At 48.8% G+C, this 27,524-nt stretch overlaps 2 protein-coding genes across 5 annotated transcripts in view; one reads left to right on the forward strand and one right to left on the reverse strand.

The window, feature by feature from the left end:
• LOC117005885 (S-adenosyl-L-methionine-dependent tRNA 4-demethylwyosine synthase TYW1-like) overlaps positions 1-20,903 on the reverse strand; it is a 92,033-nt gene extending 71,130 nt beyond the window's left edge. Inside the window, exons 1-8 of one of the 4 annotated variants that reach the window (XM_033077961.1) lie at positions 20,852-20,903; positions 19,280-19,446; positions 18,510-18,650; positions 17,895-17,980; positions 16,800-17,010; positions 15,172-15,453; positions 14,231-14,338; positions 2,853-2,958 (exon numbers count right to left, since the gene is read on the reverse strand). In XM_033077961.1, coding sequence (XP_032933852.1) covers positions 2,853-2,958; positions 14,231-14,338; positions 15,172-15,453; positions 16,800-17,010; positions 17,895-17,980; positions 18,510-18,650; positions 19,280-19,446; positions 20,852-20,876 — 1,126 coding nt within the window. In that variant the 5' untranslated portion in view covers positions 20,877-20,903. Of the gene's footprint in view, positions 1-2,852; positions 2,959-14,230; positions 14,339-15,171; positions 15,454-16,799; positions 17,011-17,877; positions 17,981-18,509 lie in introns of all 4 variants that reach the window. The other 3 variants (XM_033077960.1, XM_033077959.1, XM_033077957.1) reach the window with 3 other exon arrangements.
• A 54-nt stretch (positions 20,904-20,957) lies between these two features.
• Positions 20,958-27,072, forward strand: SBDS (SBDS ribosome maturation factor). The gene is made up of 5 exons (XM_033077963.1): positions 20,958-21,137; positions 21,807-21,936; positions 23,170-23,370; positions 23,908-24,072; positions 24,696-27,072. Exons 1-5 carry the CDS (start codon positions 21,010-21,012, stop codon positions 24,822-24,824), a joined length of 753 nt encoding a protein of 250 aa, XP_032933854.1. The 5' UTR covers positions 20,958-21,009; the 3' UTR covers positions 24,825-27,072.
• Positions 27,073-27,524: the final 452 nt, after the last annotated feature.

Genomic DNA, 27,524 nt, shown 5'->3' on the forward strand with positions numbered 1-27,524 from the left:
TGGAAATGGAACTGGAATTGTGTTGTCCCTGGCTGGGACTTTCAAAGGCAGCTCTTGCTGAATACCTGTTATCAAGGTATCTGCAAGCAGGCAACTCCAAGGGCTAAAATAAAAACCACCTTTGCTTAAGCACTGTTCCCTTTACCTCCAGGAAGGTAAATTGCTTTGAATGTGAATCCACAGTGAGCACTACCATGGACTGAGGAGATGCTGCACCAAAACCTCTGTTATACAACTGTAGAATCAAAGAACAGTTCTCCCTGAACCACTAATACTCATTTTCCTTCTCCTGGGCTAATTATGCCCTCAGGGATACCCTTGAAAAGACACTGAGCCTACACTCAAAGAAACCAGTTGGTGCAAAATAAATGAGAATCTTTTGACTACACTGCACTTGTTATTTTAGGGGGAATGATGCTGAGGGAAGAAGGGAATTGTTTTAGTTTTGTAGCCACAAAAGCCTTCCCTGTGTGTTATTTACAAGAAAATGTTTTATGACATAAAAAAAACCCAACACAGCTTATCTTTTTCACAGCTGAGTGACCACTGAAGAATTTGGTAAGCAGCAGAGGAGGGAGAGCTGGGAGAGGCAGCTGGGCTGTAAGGACTCAACAGATGAGAGTCTTGGAAAGTGCAGATTTACGTGAGCAGATCCTACCACTGGTTCCAACACTGGTGGCACTACCATGAGAACTGCAGGAAGGGAGAAATGTGCACCCACTTATCTGGATAATGAATTCCTGTCCCTGGAGTGTCACAAGGACATCAGAGCTCTCTGGCGAGCCTTCTTTGAGTCAAAAAAATTATGGTAGGAAAGTGACCTTCCCTCCAGCACTGCTTTATTTTCCAAATGGCCACTTTGTACAAAAGCACAGTTCCATTCACACCCAAAGCCAAACCAGCAGCGACTGGTGAGACTGAGCCTGGGGGAAATGCTCCAACCACCACACAGAGCACAGGGCCAGCACAGAGCACTGTCCCCCTCCCCTGCTTTCTTTAGTAGTAACTAACAAAAAGAAGAAATAAAAACAAAAGGCTGCCACCTTAAACACAAAATGAAGTAAAATATAAATAAAATACAGTCAAATACAAACACAGACAAACAAAACCAAAGTAACTGCCACCACACCACAGTCTTCAGGACTGAGGCTGAAGAGATGGATTGGTCCAAGGCCTGCACTGGTCCCAGCCAGCAGCAGCTCCCTGAGGGCCATGAGGAGAAGGAAAAGTCTCTGCCAGTCCTTGCTGAGCCCTTGGGTCATTTCTCACACTGGAGAGTTAAAGAATAGCTCTTTGCTTCCCAGCTGTGTCCAGGCTGATGCAAACCCAGTGACCAAGGCTGGCAGCCACAGGCTGGGCAGAACACAGGCATGCAAAGCTCAGTGCAAAGCTCAAAGAGCAGCCAAGGCCTGGGAGCAGCAGGGCTGGGGTGCACAGCTGGACTCACCAGGACATGGCAGACTGCAGAGCTCAGCTCTCAGTGACACAGGGGTGTTCTTAGGAGCTCCAGCAGAGAAGGCCAGGGCAGTGGGGCAGTCCCCATCCCTGGAAGTGCTGAATTAATGTGAGGATGTGGCACCTGAGGCCATGGTTTACTGCAGGACATGGGGGTGGTGTTGTGTTGGTAGTTGAACATGATGATCTTAAAGACCTTTTCCAACCTTAACCATGCCATTATAACACTGATTTAGCAGCAAACCAAGCACACTTCACCCCAAGAGAGAAAAGAAATCAGACTAAACTCTCTTTTGTCTCCATGTGAGCAGCAAAAGGAAGCTCCCAGCAGCTTCCTCCTGGCTCTGCCACTCCCAGCTGAGGCTCCTGAACTGCAGGGCTCAGTCTGCCTCTCCTTTGCTGGTCCTTTGTTTTAAAAAAATACATTAAATCCACTCCAGCTGCTCTCATTGGAGAGCTGCTGATCTAAACATCTAGTGGATGGTTAAAATTAGTTTGAACTACTTCCTTTCCTGGAAACAGTGTTTCAGCAACAAATCAGAGTTTGAGATAAAAGCAAAGGACTAAGATGCAAAACAGATGCAAAGCTGATCTTTAAATATTCTCTGACAAACCTACACTGTAGGAGCTGCAGAGTGTGGGACCATTGGCACCTCCCTCAAGCTGCCCCAGCAGGTACATCCAACCCTGGGAGCTTCAGGCACTGCATGAGGAGCTCAGGAGCAGCAGAGTGCCCTGGAGGCCAGAAGGGCCACTGGGATCCTGGAAAGATCATTCCCAGCAAGTCAGGGAGTGATCCTGCCCCTCTGCTCAGCCCAGGTGAGGCACCTCTGCAGTGCTGTGCCCAGTTCTGGGTTCCACAGCTCAAGAAAGACCAGGAGCTACTGGAGAGGGTCCAGTGGAGGCCACAGGATGATTTGGGGCCTGAAGCATCTCCCTGGTCAGGAGAGGCTGTGGAGTTGGACCTGGTCAGTCTGGAGAAGGGAAGGCTGAGAGGGATCCCATCAATCCATAAAATATCCCCAGGTGGTATCAGGTGGTGCCAGGCTCTGTTCAGTGGTATCACTGACAGGATGAGGAACAGTGGCCATGAACTAAACCAAAACAAATTCCACCTCCATATGAGGAAAACCACTTCCCTCAGAGTGACAGAGCTCTGGAACAGCTGCCCAGGACAGCCCCAGAGTCTCCCTCTATGGCCAAATCCCAAACCCTGCTATGGACACATTCCTGTGCCACCTGCCCTGGGGGACTCAGCCTAGGACTGGCTGATCTCCAGCCCCAGCCATTCCATGTGTCCTGGCTGTGGGCCCAGGGCAGCCCCTTTCCCACTGCTCTGCTCAAAGCCAGCACCAAGACTCTGAGCTGTGCCCCAGCTGCTCTGGGCAGAGCCTCACCTTGTTTTGTGAGTGCCTCCCTCAGGGCTGGGGTGATCATCTCTCTCCTCACAGCCTCCTCCTTCCTCCCAGCTCCAGCAGCTCCTTCCTGCAGCTCCTGCTCTCTCTGTTGGAAGACACAGAATTAATTACAGCCAGTTAGAGCCAGGCATCACCTCCAACACTGGGGCACAGCCACACACCTGCTGGACCAAACTGAGCCAAGTGCCACAGAGCAGTTCCTGCTTCCTTGTAACCCTGCATCTCATCCCTCTTCCCATCAGTCATTTAGGACAGTAAACAGGAAAAACAACACCCCTTAGCACACCAGACTGTCCCACTGACACAGCAATAAAATTCCCAAGGATATATTAATAACCAGGGTGTGAAATCCCATCTAAGAGTGACTCCAGGTTTTAAGCCCAAAATGTTTAATGAGTGCACAATAACCAAACCACTGTGTGCCTGGAGTGCCAGGAGTGCCAGCTCTTCTTGGGAGAGCTCAGGGAGAACCTCTACTTCAGAGGAGCCCTGAAGCAGCAGCCACCTGCACCACCAAAATTCAGCCACAGCAAAGGCCTGCAGGAAAAGGCTGCTCCTCCTGCCCCTTCCAGCAGCAGCCATGGAAGTCTGGCTTCCAGCTGCTTCCACACACAGCTGAGCCCTGGGCAGGAGTTCCAGACATTGGGATAAAGTCACAGGCAGGAGAAGCAAACCCTGGCACGTAACAAGTGGTGACTCCCCTGCTGTGTGAGTGCCACAGCTGAGACTTTATGGGTATTTATTGTTTCATGTCTGCACAAAGAAGCATCAAAGTGGAAATAATTACTTGGATATTTCATGCAACTTGTAATCTGTCAGTCCTTTACGGCTTTTACTGAAGGAGTTATTGATAAACAACAAACAAAAACCAGCAAAGGACATTTTGTCTTGACAACACTGAGGCTATTTCCCATCCAAGCCTCTTTTGTGCCAAAGCCATGGAAAAGTTAATGGAAATGTTTCCAGTTTGAGTCTCCCCACCAACTGTCAGCATCACTAAGGAAACCAGTGTTCCTGACTTGCCATCATCACAAACAGGGAGAGGAGTCTGACTGCTCCTGCACATAAACAGACTGGTTCTGTACCTGAGCAACAGCTCAGAAAATAAAAGGTGCCTCCAAAGAAAAATAAAATTAAATATTAAAACCCACACACAGAGAGGTTCAAGGACAAAACAGAGCTCCTAATTAACACTTAGAAGGAAACAGAAGAGTAAAACATTTAGGGACAGAGATTATTCCTTCCCTACTTGTTTTGGATAAAGCTGTGCTCACAGTTTCAGGGATGTTGTTCAGAAATACATTTTTCAAAAACCAGTACCACAACATGGTCCTTTCTTAAGGAGAAAGCTGTATCCACCTTCTGCTTCCTTCCACTCAGCTTTCTGAGCCTTTAGGCAGGATTTCTGTAACACATCAAAACTCCCCTGGAAGCCTACATCTAATAATTAACTGTCATTTAGTGGGTTTTAAAGCTCATTTCTTAAGCCTTGATCTTAATTTATCAGCAAGACTCTTCAATGGTAAAATATTAATATTGCTGGGAAAGCTTCATGCTTAAGAAAGGAAGGAGACAAAAGATAGAAACTTCACCTTCCAAGTGTTAAATAAAGATCTTGTCCTGCCACAAGCCGTCACTTAACCCAGGTCCTACCTTAGCACAGACTAAGGCCTAGGCTAGAGGAAGGAGGCCCTGCCCACAGCAGGGGAATGGAACCAGAGGAGTTTGAGGGTCCCTTCCAACCCAAATCAATCACTGATCCTGTGATGCGGAGCCCCTCGAAGTCCTGATCAGGATTTAAACATGGACACCTCCTGGCCTTAGCTCTACCACCTCAGGCAAGGTCAATCCTCCCAGAAGAACTAAATAACATCCTAATATTAAAAATGCAGTCATTGATTTAATTAAAAATGAGAGACCACATCCAAGAGAGCCTCCAAACACAGACAAAGTCCTTCTGCATGGAAAACATTTGCATTTCTATCTCCCAGTCACTGCAGCACCTGAGGAAAGCACCTCAATAGACCAGTATCCAACTCCTTCCTGGCAGGGCAAAAATACAGTTCAGTGATCATCTTCCCTCCACAGAGGGGAGCACAATTCTCCCTGCCCACACCCTGATGTGAGAGCCTGTAAACAAAACCATGCTTTGTTTTTCCCTGCCCTGCAAACCTGACCTGTTCACTTTGGCAGGGGATTGGCTGCACATACTCCTGGAGGGAAATGAAACTCACTGCACAGGGATTTTTACTTATTTGCTTAATAAACATTTCAGATCTGTTATTGAGGGTTGGAGAGGAGAGAGAAAAGTTAACTTTGCACAGAACAAACTTCTCCAGTTGTGGTGATTCAGTAGAAAGCCCTGCAGTAAATCCAAGGCAAATTACTGCCTTTCCATAACAAATCAAGCAAGCAGTGACAAGAGCCAGCTTTTCAGGCCCTTGAAATACTTCACTGCCAAAAACTGGTGGTGCAGCTCACAGAGAAGTGAGCCCAGAGATGAGGAAAACCTCTGGATACACCCCAATTCCTTGGAAGGCTCAGCACAGCTCCACTGCAGGCTGGAGGAGTTTGGTTCTGAATAAAGGCAGATGAACCTCAGGTATGAGGGGAAAAGGCAGTTGAGGGGAAAACAAATCCCTTCCCTTTCCCTCTCACACAGGCAGCACAACAGCCAGAGGTGGCACATTCCCAAGGCAAGGAAAACACATTCCATGGACCAAGAGCCCCTGCCCCAGGACAAATCCCAGTGCCAGTGTTTCAAAGGGCTTCCTCCAAATCGTCCTTCCAAACTCAGCCCCAGTCACTCCCAAAGGTGCCCACCAGGATGTGCTCCTGCCACTTGTCCTGCTCTCTGAAGTGCTCTCTGCAGGATGTGCAGCTGCCCCACAGCTCCCTGTGTTTCCCACTTTATCCATCAAACACTCTTCAAACTGATTGTGCAGGGAGGAGAAAAATAAAAAAGGCACCCAAACTCCACACAAAGGCTGGGGAATAGGAGGCTGTGTGGAGACCTCCCAGCACCTTCCAGGGTCTGGAGGGGACGCAGGGGAAGCAGAGAGGGACCCTGCATCAGGAGCTGGAGTACCATGACAAGCAATAACAGGTTCAATCTGACAGAGGGGAAATTAAGAGTCAGATATTAAGGAGAAATTCTTTCCTGTGAGGGTGGGCAGGCCTGGCACAGGGTGCCCAGAAAAGCTGTGGCTGTCCCTGGATCCCTGGAAGTGTCCAAGGGCAGGCTGGACAGGGCTTGGAGCAGCCTGGGACAGTGGAAGGTGTCCCTGACCATGGAACAAAATGACCTTTAAGGTCCCTTCAAACCCAAGCCATTCTGTGATTCCCTAAATTAACTTAATTTTAGCAGTTTTAGCCTCATGGCTCTATTTACTGATGTGCCATGGCAGGGGGAAAAAGCTCCCCCAAAAGCTTTTACTCTCAGAAAAAAATTTACACCCAATTATGACTCAACTTCTTTCCTGCTTAACCTCCCAATGGTCAGACAAAGGGAACTCCTGGCCTTGCCATGATTTACAGCCTCATCCATCTACAAGCTCCAGGATCTTTTCCTAAATGAAAAGCACAGGCATTAAGCAAACAGGAACACACCAGGGCTGGAGCCAGCACGAACAGAACAGCACTGAGAGAACTCTGGCCAGGCTGTCAGGAAAAGCTGCCTGGCAGCAAGAAGGATTAGCAATACTTCCCCAGGAGCTGCAGAATGAACTGTTAAAGTTCATGAATTATAAGAAGGAGAGTTAAAGTTCACAGAGCAGAGATCTGGAATCAATGCCCCAGGGGCAGCTGAAGAGCCAGCAATGCTGGCAGCTCCTCCCCTCACTCAGCCTTGTCTGGCAGGGGTACCACGTGGAGATTTAGGGAGCTGATGGCACACCAGGCTGCCCACAGGAATGATGCTCCTTTCCTTACAGAACAACCTTCCTGGAAGGCTGAAACACGTGGGGAAGAGAGGACAGGGAGCCCACTCCACCAAAACACCCCAGCACACAAGCACTGGAGCAGAGGGTGCACTGTGGGGACTGTCCTGCAGGAACACAGCTGTGGCTGTCACAATTCAGCTGTGACAGGAAGAGACAGAGCTACAATTTGCTGAGCCCAGGGATGAACACCCTGTCAATCCCACAGCCCCCGCTGCTGTCAGTCCCCAGCAGAGACAGCCTGGAGCTCCCACAGCAGAGAGAACTGAAAACTCAGTGTGAGTGAGCTGTGAACCAGCAAACAGCCCAACAGACAGACAATCTCATTAAAAACAGAGTCTACATAATCACAGGCTACACACCCACCCCAGCTCTGGCCAGTGAAGCACAAAGAGCTGAGAGCAGCACAAGGAGTTGAGATGGGAACGGGGCAATGCAGCATCTGGCCATGACTAAAACATCAGCCTGGGGCAGAAGGGAAAATTGGGGCAAATGCTCTCAAAAAGTGGTGCTAAAGTCACAGAATCATGGAATGGATTGGGAAGGACTTTAAAGCTCACCCTGTTCCACCCCTGCCACAGGACACCCTCTACTGTCCCAGGCTGCTCCAAGCCCCAATATCCAACCTGGCCTTGGGCACTGCCAGGGATCCAGGGGCAGCCACAGCTGCTCTGGGCACCCTGTGCCAGGGCCTGCCCATCCTCACAGGAACAATTCCTGCCCAATATCCCATCTGTCCCTGCCCTCTGGCAGTGGGAAGTCATACCCTGTCCTGGCACTCCATCTTCCTTGTAGATTCCCTTCCAAATGGGGAAAGTCCCTGAGAAGTTCTGACTGATACCAAAAAAAACCAAAATCAGAAGCAGGACTTTTCTCTCCTGAAGTAGAACCCCCCCATGAATTTTAAATAAGGAGGTGGAATCCCCATCTCCCTCCCTATGCTGCTGGGTAACAGAAGGTCCCTGGTGTTATCCTGAGGCAGCAGCCCCAGCTCAACAAAGGAAAACAGACCTGCAACTCCATCCTCACAGAGGGAATTTTCCATTTCTTTTTGTCTGAAAAGTCAGTGATGAGATTTCTGGACATTTACAGCAGTATTTGAAATCCCAAATTCCTGCAGACAAGCAGTGAAAAGAGCTTATGCTGCCATCCAGGACTGAAAGGGCACTGAGCACCTTCCATGAAATGCAGAGGCAAAATGATCCCACCATCATCTTCTCGTAGGTTCAACATCAGCCCAAGTCCTCAAGGACAAGAAACCTCCCAGGTCACAACTTTTCAATGTTTCTGCAGGGGTGGTCAGAGTGCTGCACTGAGCTCCAGCAGCACTGCTCTGCTGTAAAGCAGCTTTTACAAGGTGCTGCTGAAGCACAGCTCCAACTCACACACTGCTGAGAGGCCCTGCCAGAGTTTGTTTGATTTGGGAGACTTCCCTGACAAGCCAGGAACAAGATTGATTTCCACAGGCATCAAACAAGTCAAAACTAACAATGTGTCTGTGTCCACCCAAAAGGGACTGCTTATACTTGAAAACTGAGACATATTTTCACATTTTATTTCTTTCTTCAGTGCTACAAAAATCCCAACTGAAACCCAGTTAACACAGTTTAACAAGTGTCCCAAAAGCCCAAATTCAAAGCAGTAAGATTTTCCATTCAGTCTCTTCTGCTCTCACACACAGAGTGGACAGCACACATCCTCCCACACTCCTCCCATCTTTTCCAGATTCTTTTTTAAATGGCTCTGTAAAGACTTCACCACTCCATTTCTTTCTTTTTCATGGAGTTCAGGACTAAAAGAACACTTCATTTCAACAGTAATTTTTCTGGTGGTAAAAAAAACCCCACAATACTGGAATACTTTGGGTTGGAAGGGACCTTAAAGCCCATCCAGTCCCATCCCTGCTATGGGCAAGGACACCTCCCACTGTCCCAGGCTGTTCCAGCCCTGTCCAACCCGGCCTTGAACATTTCCAGGGATCCAGGGGCAGCCACAGCTGCTCTGGGCACCCTGTGACAGGGCCTGCCACCCTCACAGGGAACAATTCCTGCCCAATATCCCATCCATCCCTGCCCTCTGGCAGTGGAGAGTCATTCCACGTCCTGTCCCTCCATCCCTTGTCTCCAGTCCCTCTCCAGCTCTCCTGGAGGATCTTTAGGCCCTGGAAGTGGCTCTGAGCTCTCCCTGGAGCCTTCTCCAGGTGAGCACCCCCAGCTTGGCTCCAGCACAGAGGGGCTCTGCTGGATTGATTTGTAAAATTTGGGGAAGTCTTCTCAAATCTGTCATTAGACAGGCAGGAAACTTAACGCACAGCAAAAAGAAAACCACTGCAGAAATGGAGCACAAAGTTGGTGAGAAATGGTGAGCAGGAGGGCTGGGCTGCTGCAGGGTCAGTTCTGACCATCTCCACCAAAGGACATGGTCAGGAAAAGGTTGCAAATAAACACTCAGAGCTCTCACTCTGTAAGGAAGCCACTGCCACACCAAATGCCAGAGACTACACATCCAGACACAGGTTACATTAAAGTTCTTTTGGGGCTGTTTTTTTCCCTTTTATCACTCACAAGCCTTACTCAGAAAAAGCCTCAAGATCCCTTGTACAGTAATTTCACGACTATAAGGCGCACCCTTTTGACTAAAATTTTCCCTCGAACCCGGAAGTGCGCCTTATAGTCCGGAGTGCCTTATCTGATGTACAAAGCGGCGAAATTTGACAAACCGGAAGTGTGAGTTGAGAGCCGTGGGGGGAACTGGAAGTGCCACAGCAGCCGGCTGGGGGCGGGCCCGGAGGCCCGGGGCACTGCCCCTGCCGGGTAGAGGCGGGCCAGGGGGCCCGAGGCACCGCCCCTCTCCGGTCCAGGCAGTCCCGGGGGCCCACGGCTGCTGCGTGAATGCGGGCTAGGGGGCCGGCGGCACCCCCGCTCCTGGATCCAGGCAGTCCCGGGGGCCCATGGCTGCCGGGTCCAGGGTGGCTCGGTGGCTCGCGGCACCACCCCTACTGGGTGGAGGCGGGCCCGGGGGCCAACGGCTGCTGGGTTGAGGCGGGGCCTCGGCCAGCAACGGCACGGGGTGAGCTGGCGGCGGGGCCTCGCTGCAAAAAAAAAGTGCGCCTTATATGATCTACAAAGTTGCGAATTTTGCCGAATCCGGGGGGTGCGCCTTATAGTCTGGTGCGCCTTATGGTCGTGAAATTACTGTGATTTTGTTTAGTTGTTTAGTAATTGTAATCCTTTCCATTAGCCAGGGTTTAGAGAAAAAAGATTTGAACCCAGGAAAGGAGAAAAGGTGAAGTGCCCCTATGGCAAATCCTGCTGTTCATGACAGAAGTATTCCCCAAGAAGTTAAATTAAATTTCTTAAAGCTCATTTTCAAATGTAGGCTCACACTGAATTCTGAGTCAAAGTAGCATAAGTCAGAATGTGGCCCAGGGCAGCTGCTGCAGATAAGGGCGCATTTTTCATAACGAGATCCTTCATCCATTAAAAGCTGAAGCTTTTAGAGCTGTCCACATCAGTTTTAACTGAAAGTTACATATCCAAATTTTGTTCCATTTGGTTAACATATTCTTTCCTCCTTTAAAAAGCTCCTAGCTGTAACACAAAGTTGCACATGACCCTTCGTCTGCAAACCTTAAGCCTTAAATACCTCATTGGCCACTGCCCCACTCCAACCAAACCCAGCTTCCTGAAGAGTTCCTTCAGCCAGGGCCTGCAAGGTTTGGGCTTGCACAGCAGCCCCAGGCTACAAGGGCTCCCAGCAAACACTGAAAGGGGTAGGATTTCCAAAGGCTAAAACAGGGTGACATTTCAGGGAACAGTGCCAAAGGGGCCAGGGATACAGAGGGACACAAACTGAGCTCTCTGGGGTAGGGTTTGGTTCCTGGAAACTCTTGTCGTGTTCCCCCTCTCTTTACATTGCAAATGAGCCTGTCAGCATCATTACACTGCTTGTTGTAGAAAACATGAGCATTAATCTCAAAATTGCATCAACAAAATATGCTCATTTGATTGCTTCCAAACCCATCAAACAAGGAATCAGGATATTATTATTGCTATTACTCATGCCTGAAGTTTATAAATGCGAAGGTTAATAAAGTCATTCCATTCCCTGGGAATGAGTGTAGATAGATCTGTCCTTTCAGATGTCCCAGCTGGGGGAGATAATCCATACTAAGAACTGATGTCCCTGTGATTAATGGCACCTTGTAGGCCACAAACACCATCAGAGTTCACTTTCCCTGACAAATCCACATCAGGGGAAGAACTCTGGAGGACAGGCAAAGTGTGCCACAACTGCAAAACTTCCAAGTCCACCTTGTTCTTAAATGCATTAAAATCCATCAGCACATATAATGAGACTTGGTAAACTCATGAGGAATTTGCTGTTGGACCAGCCATCAGTTAATATACTTGAATATATTACCAATATCTACCCAACCTTTTGTCCATTTGGGTTCAGATTCTGTGCAGAAGGCACCATGAATTGTGTGACTTCACACTCAGCAGCTCTTTAGGAGTCCATCTCTTCCCTAACTCACTCTGTAGTAACTATAATTCAACTTGGCAGAAAGGTTCTGGCTTTCCCCTGGAACTCCTGAATCCATCTGGTCCAAGAGGCTGCAAGATACCAGCACCTGCTTCAAGCCCTCTGACAATACTACAAACCTGCAGGATATGGGGGGAAGCTGTAAGACAAATCTCAGCCTTGATTTCCATCAAGGCAAACAACAAAAGGTAGATGTGAAATTAAATTAAGATGATCTGTAGAGATGTGAGTAAGCTTTTATTTGATCCCATCACCTCCACAGCCTCACTGTGCCATCCCAGAAAAGGCAGAACAATAAGGAATTCTGACTATCTATGCCTGCACAGCAGCTTTACCAGCTAATGACTCTCACAAGAGCAAATCCATGCAAAAGAGATGAAAGTTGGACCCAAAACCATTTCAAATTAACTACAATGCACAAGAACCTGCTGTTCCACATTCCATAGGCAGAGGGGTGAATACCCAACAGTGACACCCACAGAACTCCTGCTGGAGAGTGTCAGGCACATTCCAAACCCAAGGAACTCAGAGGAAGAACTGTCTGTGATACAACCCTGAAGATACCCAAATTTCTCTCCAACTTGCTCACCTGTGTGTGACTAGTTCAGATCCCACAGCCCAGAGTACTTGGGTGTGTAGGCAAGGAGTCCTAAAGGACAACAGGTTAGGTCAGGGTAAAACAACAGTGTCACACTCATTTCACACAGTTCAGCATTCCATCAGAGAGAAAACAATGGCCAAAGGCAGAATGACTCACCTGGTACAGGAAACCTCTCAGTGCAGACTCAGAGCCTAGAAAGGGGATGGGACTTCAACAGAGGTGCCCTTATGCACACTCAGAGTGAGCTCTCAGGCCCACATCAACACTTACCCCCTCAGAATTTAATCCTCTGCAGGAGGGCAGTGTTCAACTCTCACAGAGAGAGTGAGGAGCTCTGCCAGCTCCTCTAAGGAAAAGGTTCAAAGAATCAACACCTGCAGGTCCCAGCTCAGGTGAATGTCAGCAGCTCAGACAGCAGCTGCCCCTCTGATCAGGGTGGCACTTGGGTCACAGCCACAGCAACCCGATCTGTACAGTCACAGTTACTGCAGGACATAGACACATCCAACCCAGGCCTCTCCCTGCTCCAGCAGAGTACCAGGAAGGCTGAGGAGAAAGCAGCCTCGGAAAAGGCACAGACAGTAGTGAACTTTACCTGCCTGTGCACAAACCCATACCACACTGACCTCAGCACTGACTTCTTCCAGCAAACAGCAGGAAGTACTTTATTGCTGTGCTCACTTTTTATTTGTATACTGGCTATGATATGTGGTTTGACTGGGTTACACGGCTCCCGATGATGATGTTGCTACATTCTGTCAGTCAGGGAAAGCTCAATGCCCAATTCTTCACACGGCTGCTGGCTGTCACCACTGCTGAAGCACCGCCCAGGAGCTGCTGCAGCACCCGCGGTTCCCTTTTGGCCGCTGACCTCTAGTGGTGAGCGTAGGAGAGAGGAGACAGCACCAATGGTCTCCATGAGGAACTGTGGTCCTTTTTCCCTCCAAAGCGAAGCCAGGAGGTTCCCCAGCCTTCCCTCATGAGCTGCAGTGCACAGGCTCCAGGACAGAGCCCTCCAACAGCAGCCAGCCTTGCGCCACCAGTGGGGCTCCTCTCCTCACAGTGCTGGTTACAAACAGCAGCATTTGATTTACCTCCTTCCCCTGCCTAAGGGGAGGAACAGAGTTCCCCATGCTCCCCTTGTAAGCTCCTGCCCTCCAAGCACCTCCTTTCACATCCTCCTGTGAGCCATGGCCTGGCTTCAGGTGGCCCAGCAGTGCCACCTCGGCTCAGACCAACCGAGGACATGGTTGTATCTTCATAGAGTCACAGAGCAGTTTGGATTGGCAGGGACCTCAGACACCATCTCATTCCACATCCCTTCCACCCACTGTTCCAGGCTGCTCCAAGCCCCATCCAACCTGGCCTTGGACACTGCCAGGGATCCAGGGACAGCCACAGCTGCTCTGGGCACCCTGTGCCAGGGCCCCATTTTGGGAAAGAGCTGTGAGAAGCCCCACAATACCTACCAAGGTAAGGAAGGTGCAATTACAGAGGTCAGTTTGGTGAGAAGGGCATGGACAGCAGCTCAAGGGTGCACAAGCAATGAGAGCACCATGCAAAGGTCATTGAGAGCAAAGGGGTTCAGCAGATGGGCTCAGAGCACATCACAGGCCATCCCCCTACCCTGAGCAACAGCTGCTCAGAGAGTGGGGAGCACAGCAAGGCCCTGCAGCTGCTCCCTGTCCCTAGTCCTTTGTGTGAGTGAGCTGAGCTGACACATCCCAGCTCAGACTGAGCACAGAAAAGGGACATCAACACAATCACTGGGAACAGAGCCAGCAAGAGCCTGGGATGGAGCAGGAACTGGGGCTGTGTGACAGACCCCACCCTAGGGCAGCAGTGAGCAAGACTGCAACCAGGTGCTCCTGCTGCACCTGCAGCTCTGCCCCTGTCCTCACACACCTCCACTTCAGTGACAACCCACAGGCAGGACAGGAGCAGGACCTGTGTTCAGGCAATGGACTGGGAATCTCAGTGCAGAGATTTGCAGCCAGATCCAGTGCTAGTTCTGCAAATGCATCTTCCCTCAGACTGGAAGTCACAGATTACCACTGCAGCATTTGACTGGTGAGCAAGCCAGAGTCAGTCTGTGACTACACCCAGCACACCTCCAAAGAAGTTCTTTTTGGGGACAGGTTCTTCAGTAGATTGTATTTTACTCTCCTGCTAACCAAACCCTACAGATTCAAATCCAGCCAGTCACATTTTAATCAATCCAGCTGTTCAGTGACCAAGACCTGACCATTCCACACTCCCTCTAACAGTAGTACCTTTGCTTTCTTCATGTGGCCCATGATATTGCCAAGATCTTCAACATCGATGACAGAATCTGTGCCTCCAGCTTCCTCCTCACTACTGGTTTCAAACAACTCCTCTGCCTGTGGAAGAGGGCAGAGAAAAAAAAATTATCTCACAGTTAAATGCAAGACTAAGCTAACCAGTGAAATGAGCTCACCAGTAAAGACCACTGAAAACAAGAAATAGCCTACCAAAAACCTGTAGGATGGATATGGAACCCTGAACCCCTTTAAACCCAAGTGTCTTGCTGACACCAAGATTTATTCCTCCTGCCCTGCAGCAGCCAGCACTCCCAAAACCAGCCAGAAGAACCACTTACTTTCCTATAAAATTCAACCCACAGTATATGGCCCAAGAGAGGATTAATGTGCCATAGCAGCTTGGGTCTTGCATTGGAGAGAAACAGAGAGGATTTCTTAGTCAAAATCTGCAATCAATCAACACTCCAGAAGAGAGAAACTATTACAGGCAGACACACAAAGAACATACAAGGCCTGCTCAGGTGACACACCTCAGCTGCTTTTGGAAAACCCTTGGATGCAGGCAGAGCAGCTGAGCTTCACTGGGTTGAAGTGGAAGCAGGTTAATGACTCACATGGAACTGAATTGTTCCCTTGGCCTTTGTTCCAAGGCAAAGGCTGTGCTGAGAACCCAGCCTGGAGCATCTGTCCCCAGCCAGGAACAAGACTCCCTCATCACACAAATGCCATCGAGCCTGGCTCCATCACTAATTCTTTGGTCCTTCTTTCAGATGGCTCATTCTACTTGTTATTGCCATGGGATCTCAGCTCTTCTCTCCCCCTGCTCCAGAATAATCACCAGGCTCCCATAGCAGCCCTCTGGACTGCAGAAGGAAGGGAAGAAGTCAAACAGTGCTCCAAATAAAGTAAGGCCTCAAGGATTTTGGCTGTACCTCAGTATTCTCATGTTCCGACGTCCTGTGTTCATGGTCCGAGCTTTCCTTGCTCTGCTTCCCCAAAGATTTGCATTTCCCTTTCTTGCACTTCCCACTGCAGGGCTTCTTTTCCCCTTTGCAGAGTGCCTGTAGCTGAGTGAGGAATTTGGCTTTCCAGGCCTCAAAGTCAGCCTCGATGCTGCCATGCTTGCTCTGGGCCACATTGCAGTCCCCTTCAGCCCGAGTCATGATCCTGCTGGCACTGAGCATCCACAGCCACCTGTCCATCCTCCTTCCAACCTAGGGCAGGAGGAAGGGATGGAAAGGAAATTAAATCAGGTCCAAGTGCAAGCAGCCAACCAGAAATGCAAAGATCCACCCTGGGAAGAGCCAATGAGCTGCATGGCACTGCAAGGCAGGGACCTGGGGAGTCCCTCTCAGGTGCTGGCTCAGCACAGACACAGGGCAGCCTGAACAGCACCACACTCCTCAGACTCCATAGGAAAATCCTCTGCCATCCCTGGGGTGAAGGGATGGGCTCTGGGAACAGACTGCTCTGTGTGCTGCTTGTTGGTCAGAATGGCCACTAGTGACACACAGCCCCAGCTCTGAACACAAGCTGGGAAAAATGTTCTGTATGAGATGAGACCAATGACCAGGCCACACTGGTCACATCAGATACTGCCACAGCTCACATCAGGGAATAAAGCTAGAACCCTCATCATATAAAGGAGCCAAGTTTAAAAAGCAGCAAGAGCAGGAGTTTACAGTGCAGTGCCCTCAGGTGACTGCAGAAAGCTTTCCAAGCTAGGAAATTAACTCAGTAAGGAGTTATCAAATGTGTTACCACACCTCCCAGTGCCTGTAGGACTCATTTCCCATTTGAATCCTATTGCTTCATGCCCAGGTGGCCATGAAGACCAGTGGCACTAGCTTGTACCAGCAATGGTGTGGCAGCAGGACCAGGACAGTGACTGTACCTCTGCAGTTGCATTGCTGATACAAGTCCAGTCCTAAAGGCAGTTTTGGGCCCCTCACCCCAAGAAAAGCATTGAGGGGCTGGCACATGTCCAGGGAAGGAGCTGGGAAGGGTCTGGAACCTCAGGAGGGTCTGAGGGAGCTGGGAAAGGGGCTCAGCCTGGAGAAAAGGAGGCTCAGGGGGGCCCTTGTGGCTCTGCACAAGTCCCTGACAGGAGGGGACAGCCGGGGGGGGTCGGGCTCTGCTCCCAGGGAACAGGGACAGGAGGAGAGGGAACGGCCTGAGGCTGGGCCAGGGGAGGCTCAGGGTGGACATCAGGAGGAATTTCCCCGTGGGAAGGGTGGTCAGGGATTGGCAGGGGCTGCCCAGGGAGGTTTGGAGACCCCATCCCTGGAAGTGCCCAAGGAAGGCCTGGACATGGCACTCAGTGCTCTGGGCTGGGGACAAGGTGGGGATCGCACACAGGGTGGGCTCAGTGATCTTGGGGGTTTTTTCCAAGCTCAATGGTTCTGTGATTATGCCCATGCCCTAAATCCAGTGCCTCACCCAGTCAGCACAAGAGCTGCAATTCCCACACAGACCACCAGCCCCATTCAGGTTTGCTGCACTTCATGCAGCTGAGTCTCTCAAGGAGCAGAAGCTGAGCAGGGAGCACAGGGACACTCACCGTGTTGTAGTGATCCACATAGGCCGAGTTCCCCAGACCGAACACAGCATATCTCAGGCCCTGCAGGAAGCTTTTCCCAACACGGAAATCATTGGCTGCCTCTTCCAGCCACTTGCAGAACCAGGCTGCACTCTCTGGGGGCTGCCCATCAGTGTAGGTGGCCACCAGGAACACACAGATGTTCCTGCTGCTTGTCTGGTCACACAAACAGCGCAGGAGAGGAAAAACAAAAAAAATCATTGCATTTTCCAGAACTTCTTTTAAAGCAAATAGTTACAACACCCAGGCAGCTGGGAGAAATCAAAAGACAAGGCTGTCTCCTTTTGGAGTGGGATGGTGCCGGTGACAATCCCAAGGGTGCTGAACAATCTTCACAGCACCTTAAATTAGTAGAGAGAAGTCAGGCTGAAAAGGGACACAGGAACAGAGCAAAACTGGACATCCAACCCCATCAGCAGCTTCCTGACCCAACTCCTTCAGCAGGGAAGTACTCAATGGATAAATACTTCAAACTCCTCAACCTCACATTTCCAGGTGTGTTGGGGGCAGTATCAAATGCTGGCAATTCATACTGAAACCCTAAGGAATTCCCAGCACGCAGTTTTCACCAAAACTTCATGTTAGGATTAATTTAAACTCTCAAGTAGTAACTATCAACATTCACAGAAGAAAAACCCATCAAGGACTACTCCAAATAAATACACCTCACATGGAATTTTTAACTGAAAAGCCTCTAAGGGCTGCAGAGGCATCACCACCTTCCTGTTCTGGTTCTGAACCTTGCCCAGGTGTACAGGGCACCTGGGGCAGCCACTCTCACCCAGCTCAGCACTGAGTTACAGATCTGGCTCATACAGAGTCATTGTCACAGCAAAATATCCAACTAGTGCTTTGAAATTCTCAAAATTTAGGTATTTTCTGCTGAGGGCTGATGGGCTACATTTGCATAGGTAGGGAAGCAATTCAACACAAAGCTTTAGGGATTTCCAGAACAACAGGAGAGAAATGTAAGAGGGAAATAGCTTTGACAACCCCAGGAAAAACTTGTACTTATTACTGGTGTTTATGTTGTACCCACCTCCTCAGATAAAACCATCTTCTGGATCATAATCTCCCATGTTAATGACCTCCACAGGCAAATTAAGAGAAGTAACAGCTTCAGCCAGAGCTTTGGCAAATCTCTGAACAAAGAAACATAGGAAGTTATCAATTACTTCAAGCACACAAGCCCTGCTTTACTCAGCTACAAGACTTCTCCCAGGACAGGAAGAATAATGACACAGGAGGCCTGGACACCAGCACCTGCAATTCCTCACATTAAAACAAAAATGGAATATACTGGCTAAGAGTTACAAACATTATAACAACTAATCACAGTTACACAAATTACATTTCTTCTTGAGAAAGCACCAAAACCAGCACTTCTCTCTATGAAGCCCTGCTATTAAATTAAACTATAGTGCAAAGAGTGAACTCTTAGCTTTATAATTAATCTCTACTGCATGCCTTGCTTAAAGGGAGGAGGAAAATTGTTATTTTTATTTAACTTTTCACTTACCTTGCATGTTGGGCAATGATTAAACAAGCTAATGCATGTGCTGATGAGCTCCCAGATCTGTACCCAGGGCAGTGTTTTAAGGCAAGCAATGTTCTTGGATCACAACAACATTTCAAAGCAACTTCACAGATGTGCAATAAAAGTATAGATACCTTTGCTGTGCCAGTCTGAGAGCCATAGAAAATCTTCACTCCAGCAACATGGACCTCCTGTGCCTGAGTGGGGGGCACATCCATTTCCCAGTTTCTCTGCTGTTCCCTCGGGGAAAGAAGGATTGCCATGGATTTCTCAGCCTATGAAAAGAGAGCTGTGTCACATGCAGTCCCTTCTCCAAGGGCTGTCAAACCAAGAGCATTTAAAATTCAAATCCTGGGGCCACTCTCAGCAACACTCAAAGCATTTGGCTCCTCTCACACCCAGACAGACACACCAGGACCTGTTTTCCTGACCTAGGCCATGCTACAGTACCCACTGGTCTGGGAGGTAACAGGACCCAGCTGAACCTCCACAGTCCTGCAGCAGATCTTTACTCACCTGCAAGAGGAGGCTTGCAATTCTCAATGGCCTAATTCCCTCCCATCCCAAAAACAGCCCAACCCTGCCATCATCATAATGAAAAGCTGAAGGTGCAAACAGTGGGCACAAGCAGAGATTTACCTGGAGTAATAGACCAACCCAGGGGGACACATTCTCCCAGGAGAGTGTGAGGAGAGTCCCTGCTGAGCTCTGCCGCAACATCAGAGCAACAAGAGCATTTAGTGATCTACAGACATAAACAATCCAGGCTGAGGATCAAAACCAGATAACCAAACTGCATTTGGGATTTGCAAGAGCCTCAGAAGGTGCCTTTACCCAATAACTACTCACTTCCACACAGGTTTTTGGGGTCTTCTCAGAGAAAAGTGCTGACAGGCTCCGTTACCTTTCTTTTGGTTCTGGTGGTAATCAACTGAATGACAATCCAAAGGATGATCCCAAAAGCAACAGCAGAATAGATGTAAAATCTGTGCAGCCATATGGACACCAGGCAAGTATGGAAGTAGCTCCAGGTATCCATTGAGACATCCCAATCTGGAATGTCACAGATTCCTATAGAGTGAAAATGGAATGAGCATACACAAAATAATCACAGGGTACCCACAGCCTCATATCACCAGCTACTGCTCAGGCTTTGCAGAAAACAGCTTCTGGCTAAAGACAAGACACTAAAATTGAATTAAGAAGCCTTCATCTCCTCAGGTGTGCCAGCTGAGCTCCAAACCAGCAGTCCGTATTGTCAGAGGGAAACTCTGTGTTTTTCTTTGATAAGGCAGCTCTGTTACAAGGAAAAGCATAAAATACTTGTGCTATGCAAGTGCCTGAAAGGAAAAAGTCCTTGTGAAGAATCCCGTGGATCATACTGGCTTTAGTTTTACACAAACTCAACAAATGCAGCCTCTCTTGAATGAGAAAGCTCCAGTCCAAGGGAAAAATCACATGCACACAACTTTCTGCTGAACACAACCCTTGCTTAAAAACATTAGATGTCACACTGATTACAAAGAGAGTTTCAAGGGCAGACTGAAATGTGGATGCAATTGGAAACACTTTCACAGAATTCTGTGATGCAAGTGAAGTTTGATTTGGAGTCACTGAGATGTTTCAGGTTGGTTCAGAACATTCAGGGCACAGTAAGCCAGGGTACAGCAAGGAGTGTACCTCTGTGATGTATGGGAATATCTATTTCATATGAAATATTCAGGCATCCCAAAAAGGCTGGTTTGTAATACTTATTGACAGAGGAACACAGCTGACACCCTCCTACTGTCATCTGCAGTTTGGATCCTGTTTGTGCAGACATCAGTTGAGAGCACAGAATCCAAGTATTTCCAAGAGGATAGAAACTCTCACTGGCTGTTACTCAAGTTGCCAGAGCAAAGACTGAAGGGGATGCCCTTCACCCCTTCAGCAGCAACACTGAGACTCACAAAAGACAAGAGCCAAAAACACTTGCCCAGTGTTTCCAGTTTTACCCAAACCAGCTATAGGGATTCCCTTAACCTCTATACAGTTTCCTCAAATGCAATAGATGTTACACATATTCAAGAGAATTTTAGCTCCAAAACGCACACATACACACACTCACTATTACTCCCTACACAACTACACACCCCCCTTATAGTTATCACCCCACACACATGCACCCCAGCCTCGTGGTTATTGCTCCTCTCACGGTAATGCCCCTCTCACACCCTTCACGGTTATTACCAAACTTTACCCTGCCTCTCACACTTATCAACCCACCACCCTCACAATTATTAAACAGAGTTACCACCCCACCCATCACTCATGCTTAATAAAATACCCCACGGTCATTACCCTCATCTCCCTCCACAGCACCCTCTCACAATTATAACTGCACATACACACACAGTTATTACATCCCCCCTCACGGTTATTAGCCCATATACGCATTATTATCCCACAAACACGGTTATAATATCCCCCCTCATGCCTCTCTCTCTATCACATCCAGCCATCGCCCCGTCCCGGCTCCTCCGCCCGGCACTGACCCGCTCCCGGCTCCCCTCACGCCGCCATGCGCGGCTCCCGCCCCTTCCGGCCGCGTTTCACTGCCGGGCCGAGCCGGGGGCGGAGCGGGCCGCTGCTGCCATGTCCATCTTCACCCCCACCAACCAGATCCGCCTCACCAATGTGGCCGTGGTGCGGGCACGGCGCGCCGGGAAGCGCTTCGAGATTGCCTGTTACCGCAACAAGGTCATGGGCTGGCGCAGCGGAGCGTGAGTGCCCTGGGAGCTGGCGGGGAGGCGGCTCGGGCCTAGCGCGGGGCCCGGGAAGGGCCTGTGAGGGGAGCCGGGTCTGAGAGTCGTACCTGGGCACCCCGTGTGGGGACTCGGTAGTGACGCGGGAGGGGAGCCCGTGTGAGGACCGGGAAGGGCCCGGCGTGTGGGAGGGGAGTCCCCGGCTGTGGGGCCGGGGATCGTGCGAGGCCTCGGTCCCCGGATCTGCCCCCGGGAGGAGGCGCCGGGTCGGTAACGGGAGCACCGTGCCCGTGCCTGGGCAGCGACACCCCTGTGCTGGAAAGTTCTGGCCGTGCTGATTCAGCCGGGGGCAGCGGGAGCTGTTTCTCCTCGCTGAATACAGCTGTGCTCCTGGCATTGCTACTTTGCTGGAGAGGGACTTTGGACAACGCATGGAGTGCTAAGATAAGGGGCAATGGTTTCAAACTGACAGGGAACAGGGATGCATAGATTGGATATTGAGAAGGAATTGTTCCCTGTGAGAGTGGGAGGCCCTGGCACCGGCTGCCCCTGGATCCCTGGCAGTGTCCGAGGCCAAGTTGGACAGGGCACAGAGCAAACTAGGAGAGTGGAAGTGCCCATGGCAGGGGTGACACTGGCTCCATTTTGGGATTACTCTGAGTTTTCTACATTTGTCTCAATCTCTAGGGAGAAAGATCTCGATGAGGTCCTGCAGACGCACACGGTGTTTGTCAATGTCTCCAAAGGCCAAGTGGCAAAGAAGGAAGATCTGGTTAAAGCATTTGGGACAGATGACCAAACAGAAATCTGTAAAATGGTAGGTTTCACACACTTTGCTTTATAAAAGATGTGAAAAGCTTTAGTCACACGGTTAGGTCAGTTTGTACTGAAGAGTGTTTATAGAATGCTGCTATAGGTGAAAGAATTGTTTGTTAAGAAATGGGTAAAAAGGAGCAGTAGCTCTGTTTTATAGTTTTAAATTTGGTATGTGCATGTGGCTGGAAAGAATTCTGTCTTACACAAACTTGTGTGCACTGAAGTGTCTGGACACAGCCAGCTCTGAGGAGGTAAGTTATTAAGAATGCAGAGAAAGGAAGGGGGCAGTTGATTACTTTGGACAGTTCACTTAGGTGTTAGTAACAGATCTAATTTCTTAGTCCTTACTGGTGAGGTATGAACTGGGACTTGCTGTGGGTGATGAGATGTCAGTAAATGCCTTGAGTCAGTATTGCCCTGGCAGCCAGGAGGGACATTTCTCTCCTGGTGTCACCAGGCCCAGCATCAACAACTGGGCCAGGGAGGGGATTGTCCTGCTCTGGGCTGGGCTGGGGTGGCCTCATCTCCAGTGCTGGGGCACTGGTGCTGCCATATAAGAAAAAACTAAAGCTATCAGAGTCCAAAGAAAGAGACAAAGTTGAAGGGCCTGGAGTGGCCACACAAAGAGCAGCTGAGGGCACTTGGTCTGTTCAACCTGAGGAGACTTGAGGTTAGACTTCATCAGGGTCTGCAGCTCCTCCCAAGGGACAGCTCCCATTTCTGCTTTGTGTGACAGGGACAGGACCCAGGGAATGGCTGGAGCTGTGCCAGGGCAGGTTTAGTTTGGATTGTAGGGAAAGGCTCTTCCCCTGAGGGTGCTGGGTACTGCCCAGGCTCCCCAGGGAATGGGCACGGCCCCAAGGCTGCCAGAGCTCCAGGAGCTCTGTTTGGACAGCATTGCCAGGGATGCCAGGGTGGGACTATTGGGGTGTCTGTGCTGGGCCAGGGGCTGGACTGGATGATCCCCTGGGGTCCTTTCCAACTCAAGATATTCTGTGATTCTGTGAAATCTGTGCTTCTCTTGCTGCAGTTTAGTGTTTCTGTGGTGAGGTTTTTTTGTCTGAAGCCTTTCCAATGCTATCTGTTCTAGTGATTCACATTATTAATTTGATCATTGTTTGCTTCACTTCGTATCTCACCCAGCCTTTCAAGCAGCTGTCAAATTTAACAAAGTTACTTCACTTGGCACTCTTCAAATCCACAAAGTTCATTAACTGACTTCCCTGTTTTACAGATTTTATCCAAGGGGGAGCTGCAGGTGTCAGACAAGGAGCGGCACACACAGCTGGAGCAGATGTTCCGTGACATCGCCACCATCGTGGCTGACAAGTGCGTGAACCCTGAGACAAAGCGGCCCTACACAGTGATCCTCATTGAAAGGGCCATGAAGGACATTCACTACTCTGTCAAACCCAACAAGAGCACAAAGCAGCAGGTGAGTTTCCTGCACTCTCAGCTCCTGCTCCGAGGTGGAGCAGTGTAATTCCTCAGGTCTCAGCCACAGAGAGATCAGCAGAGCCCTGGGATCTGAGGCCCACACAGGATTACTCGGCCATCTGGCAGCTGAGTGCTGGAGACAAACAGCTCCCTGAAACTCAGGCGATTTGTTTGCTGAGAATTCATGGAAGGGAGAAAGGAAGGAAAACTGATACAGTTAGAAGAGAAATAAAAGGTTTATTATTTATGCTAATTGAGGTGGTATACCAGGTTTGCGTCTGAGCCACGTGAGTTTGTGTTTTGCAGTATAGCTATTTAATTTTATTTCAGACAGCTTTTAAATGTTAAAGTGATCACAAACAAGAAGTCTGCCTTTTGTTAATCTGTCAAAAGAGCATGATAGCAACCTCGCTGCAGCAGAGTGGCAGTGACCAGCACTGAGACATGGCGCTGAAGCTGGGGAAAAGGTTCAAGATTTGGATCTGAATGCTGGGTCTTAAGCAGGTGTTTACATGCCCTTTTTCTTGTCCAACAGGCCCTGGAAGTGATCAGGCAGCTGAAGGAGACCATGCAGATTGAACGTGCTCACATGAGGCTGAGGTTTATCCTGCCAGCAAAGGAGGGCAAGAAGCTGAAAGAGAAGCTCAAGCCACTGATTAAAGTTACTGAGAGTGAAGACTTCCAGGAAGAGTTGGAAATGGTAAGCAAAAGTCAGTCCCTGGGGTTCAGATTTGATTTGAACTACACACGTGTATTTTGCTAGGAGGTGAATTCATAGATAGTTGTTTACATAAACTGCAGGCTTACCAAAGATCCTTAACCAGAGCTGCAGCTGGGAATTTTTAATTTCACACAATCCTAGTGATGTGGGCATGGAAGTAACATTTGGTATCCAGAGGTTGCTGCTCCAAGCTGAGTGCACAGTGCAATTCCTCTTAGTGGTGATGATCCTGCAACACTGATAGGTTTCTCTCCTATGTGGAATGTTACTGTTATTTATTTGGTGACTTAGGTCTGGATTTTAAGAGTAGTTAATTTATTTTTTTTAAGTCAGTGTCTGGTAAAGCAAAATTTGGTATTAAAATCTTCATACAAACAGATTAGAATCCAGTAATCCCAACTGGCAAAAGCCATGTCCAGCACAGGGAACTGGACCTGTAGAGCTCTCTGGAAAGATTGCTGCCAGACAGAGCTTGTCAACTCTTCAAAATCCTCCTTAGTAACTAACCAGGATTGTTTTAATGAAAGTGAATGTTAGGCCTTGGGTAGGGCTGATGAAATTCAAGCATTCTTGGCTGACTGATGAAATGTGGAACATTCCAGGTGTGCCTTATTGACCCAGGCTGCTTCAGGGAGATTGACGAGCTGATCCGCAGCGAGACAAAAGGGAAAGGATCCCTGGAAGTGCTCAGTCTGAAGGATGTGGAGGAAGGAGATGAAAAGCTTGAATAACAAAACCTTCCTGCAGCAGATCTGCTTCAACAACTTTCTGCAGTGACTGGTGTAGCCACTCTTCTGTTAGGCCTTCGTGGTTTTTTCCAATCTCTTGCTGCCAAATATTTTCTGACACTAATCCTTTGGGATTTTTCCATGCAGTGTGGGTTAGGGTTTTTTTTTTTTAATCATTTTACACTTGCTTGGTTTACAGATGTCTTTGCCTGTAAGAAGAGTTTGTGTCAGAGTTGCACTAATAAGGACTGAGTTAGGGTGTAGGAGGAGGCTACTCTGGCTTTGGTTTAGTTTCAGGGTTGCTACTGAAGAGTGTTTGAGTGGTTTGGTGCCAATCGTTTGTACCTTCAGGTTGTCAGTGTTGAGTGAGAAATTGTACTGGTCACTGAGGAGTGGCTTTGTATGTGAGGAGAGGGACCTTAAAAAAAGAGAGCTTTTTCTTCTTTTTTTTTTCCCACTTCTAAACAGGTGCAAAGTGTGGATCATGTCTGAAAATCAGTCTCTTGGCAGTGTGAAAACTGACGTAGGCTTCCATAATTGGCTGTTTGATAATTAAAGTACTTCAAAGGACCATTCATAAAGAATTCCTTCACTGGCTATAACAGCACTTGCTTACATAGGGATGATGTTCTCCTAATAACTTATTTGTAGAATATATTTAGCTACATTAATAAAAACAAATTATCATCTATTTATATATTATAGATACAGAAAGAAATAAGATACTTATTTTTGCTAATAGTGGAGGAAATATCCCCAGCTGTGGCAATGCTTTTGTAGGCTGAGGGAGTAGCCTGTGCTTGGGAGCTGCTGCTTTCACATGATAAAATGAATCTCAGGCAGTGGTGGCCTCTGGCCATGGAGCCAGACAGGCTTTTGTTGGACAGTAATTCCCAGCAGGAATTGTTTGTGTGTGCCCCTTTGCTTTTTAGTGCAGTAGAACAATTCTGGCAGCTGTCCTTTATCCTCTGTCCTTTTTCTTGCTGCTCTCTAATCCATGCATGGAATTTCCAGCCAGTTCCTGAGGCATGGGATATAGTTCTTGCTAATTCTGTTAAATCTTGCTGCAGCTGTGTTAAACAAATTATTTGAAGTTGAACCAGGGTATTTCAAAGAAAAGGGGAAGAGAGGACAACAACGGGGGAAGGAGATACTAAAAATACAAACCATCAGGCAAAGCAGATATGGTTCAGTGACTGAAAGCTAAATCAGCAGGAATTTGAGGAGCCTTTAATATGACATTCCTGTTTCCATGCAGATAGCAGGCAGCAGGTGAGGAGCTGTGGGCCAGCCAGGAGATCTCTCCTGGAGGAGCGTGGTGCTCTTTGGTTGGTGTTGCCTTCCAGAGACTTCCCCCCTCGTGTGACAGTTAAATAGAGCTGGGTTTGTGCTGCTGACCTTTCTTCTGCACCTTTAACTCATTGTGAATTTCCTGGAATTTCATCAGGAAGAGTGGAAATCGGCTGGACAAAGGGAGGTTTGGCATGTTAGATGGCTGCAGGGCTGGAGCCTCAGTCCTGGGCTGCCCCTTGGGAGTGGATTTCTGCAGCAGCTAATTTGTGTGCACTCGTGCAAGGCCAGGATCAATTCCTTCAGCAGTATTTTGGGAGGATTTGCCTCTCTAGAGCGTGAGTTTTGCTGAGGGCAAGTGAAACAGAGATTTTAAAATGCTTTTGTTTGTTCCCAGGGGTTTAAGTGCTGCCTAGGAAATGCAGGGGTGTACTGACTGGGTATGCTGTGCGGACAGGGCTCGGTGTGGAGAGCTCTGTGTGCACAGGCAGCTGCCCCTGGGTACCACCTGGGCTACTCCCTTCACATGCCCCTCTTTCCAGGCATACTTTGGGAAGCACTAAAGATGATCATGTTGATATTTAGTTTGTCACTGGCAATTAGCACTAACATGTTAAGCAAGAGCCTCAGAGGATATTGTGTCAGTAATACCGGATCTCGCAATTGTTTAATTTCTTGGTTTGCTATGTTTAACACCTTAAGCACAACAGGATGGCAGCAGGTTAAAGATCTGGAGTTCCAGAATCTGAATCTAAGCTAATTCATGGGCTTGGTGCTAGGAAGGCAATTTCTTTATAAAGTCTTTTTATGCAAATCCAAACATTGAGGATTTTCTCTGGTAGAGGAAGCCTGAGTTTATTTATGGACAAATAAAGATACAAGCTGGCATTTCTTATTACATTTGTAATTCAGCAAGAACGTATGGTGAGCATCAGAATAAAGCTCGGGATTGGTAACTGTCTTTGCCCATTCCAATGAGAGCATAATTCCCTGCACAACCATTTCCTGGCTAATTAACTGGAATTTCCAAATGGGTGGGCTTTTAAATGAGTTGGCAGCTTCCAGGAGAGCACTGCTGGTGTGTCTGGGTGCACATATGTTTGCCCTGAAGTTGTCCTGTTCCTGGTGGGGCTCAGAATGGTCCCTGAAAACTGCCACTTCCACGACAATGGAAGACAAAGCTGGAATGCTTCTCTGTCCCCCTCCAAGAGCTCATTAAGCAGTTGTTAATTAACCTGTTCCCTGCAGAAGTGTTGAGGAGGGGGCTGGGCCGTGGCTGAGCAGGAGCTGTGTGGCAGTTGGCAGTGCCACGGTGACAGTTCCACGGTAGAACCCTGCAGTCACAACACTGGGTTACCTCTGCGGGGCAGCAGGGCCTCGGATCTGTCCCTCAGGGATCTGGGAATGTGGGGC

Source organism: Catharus ustulatus, chromosome 22 (genome assembly GCF_009819885.2).
Source record: "Catharus ustulatus isolate bCatUst1 chromosome 22, bCatUst1.pri.v2, whole genome shotgun sequence".
Lineage (NCBI taxonomy): Eukaryota > Metazoa > Chordata > Aves > Passeriformes > Turdidae > Catharus > Catharus ustulatus.

What these genes read in the sequence shown, in the direction of transcription:
- SBDS (XM_033077963.1), top strand. Translation starts at nt 21,010, where the DNA reads ATGTCCATCTTCACCCCCACCAACCAGATCCGCCTCACCAATGTGGCC. An exon ending in ATGGGCTGGCGCAGCGGAGC is followed by an intron (nt 21,138 to 21,806) that starts GTGAGTGCCCTG and finishes CTCAATCTCTAG; the next exon opens with GGAGAAAGATCTCGATGAGG. An exon ending in AAACAGAAATCTGTAAAATG is followed by an intron (nt 21,937 to 23,169) that starts GTAGGTTTCACA and finishes CCTGTTTTACAG; the next exon opens with ATTTTATCCAAGGGGGAGCT.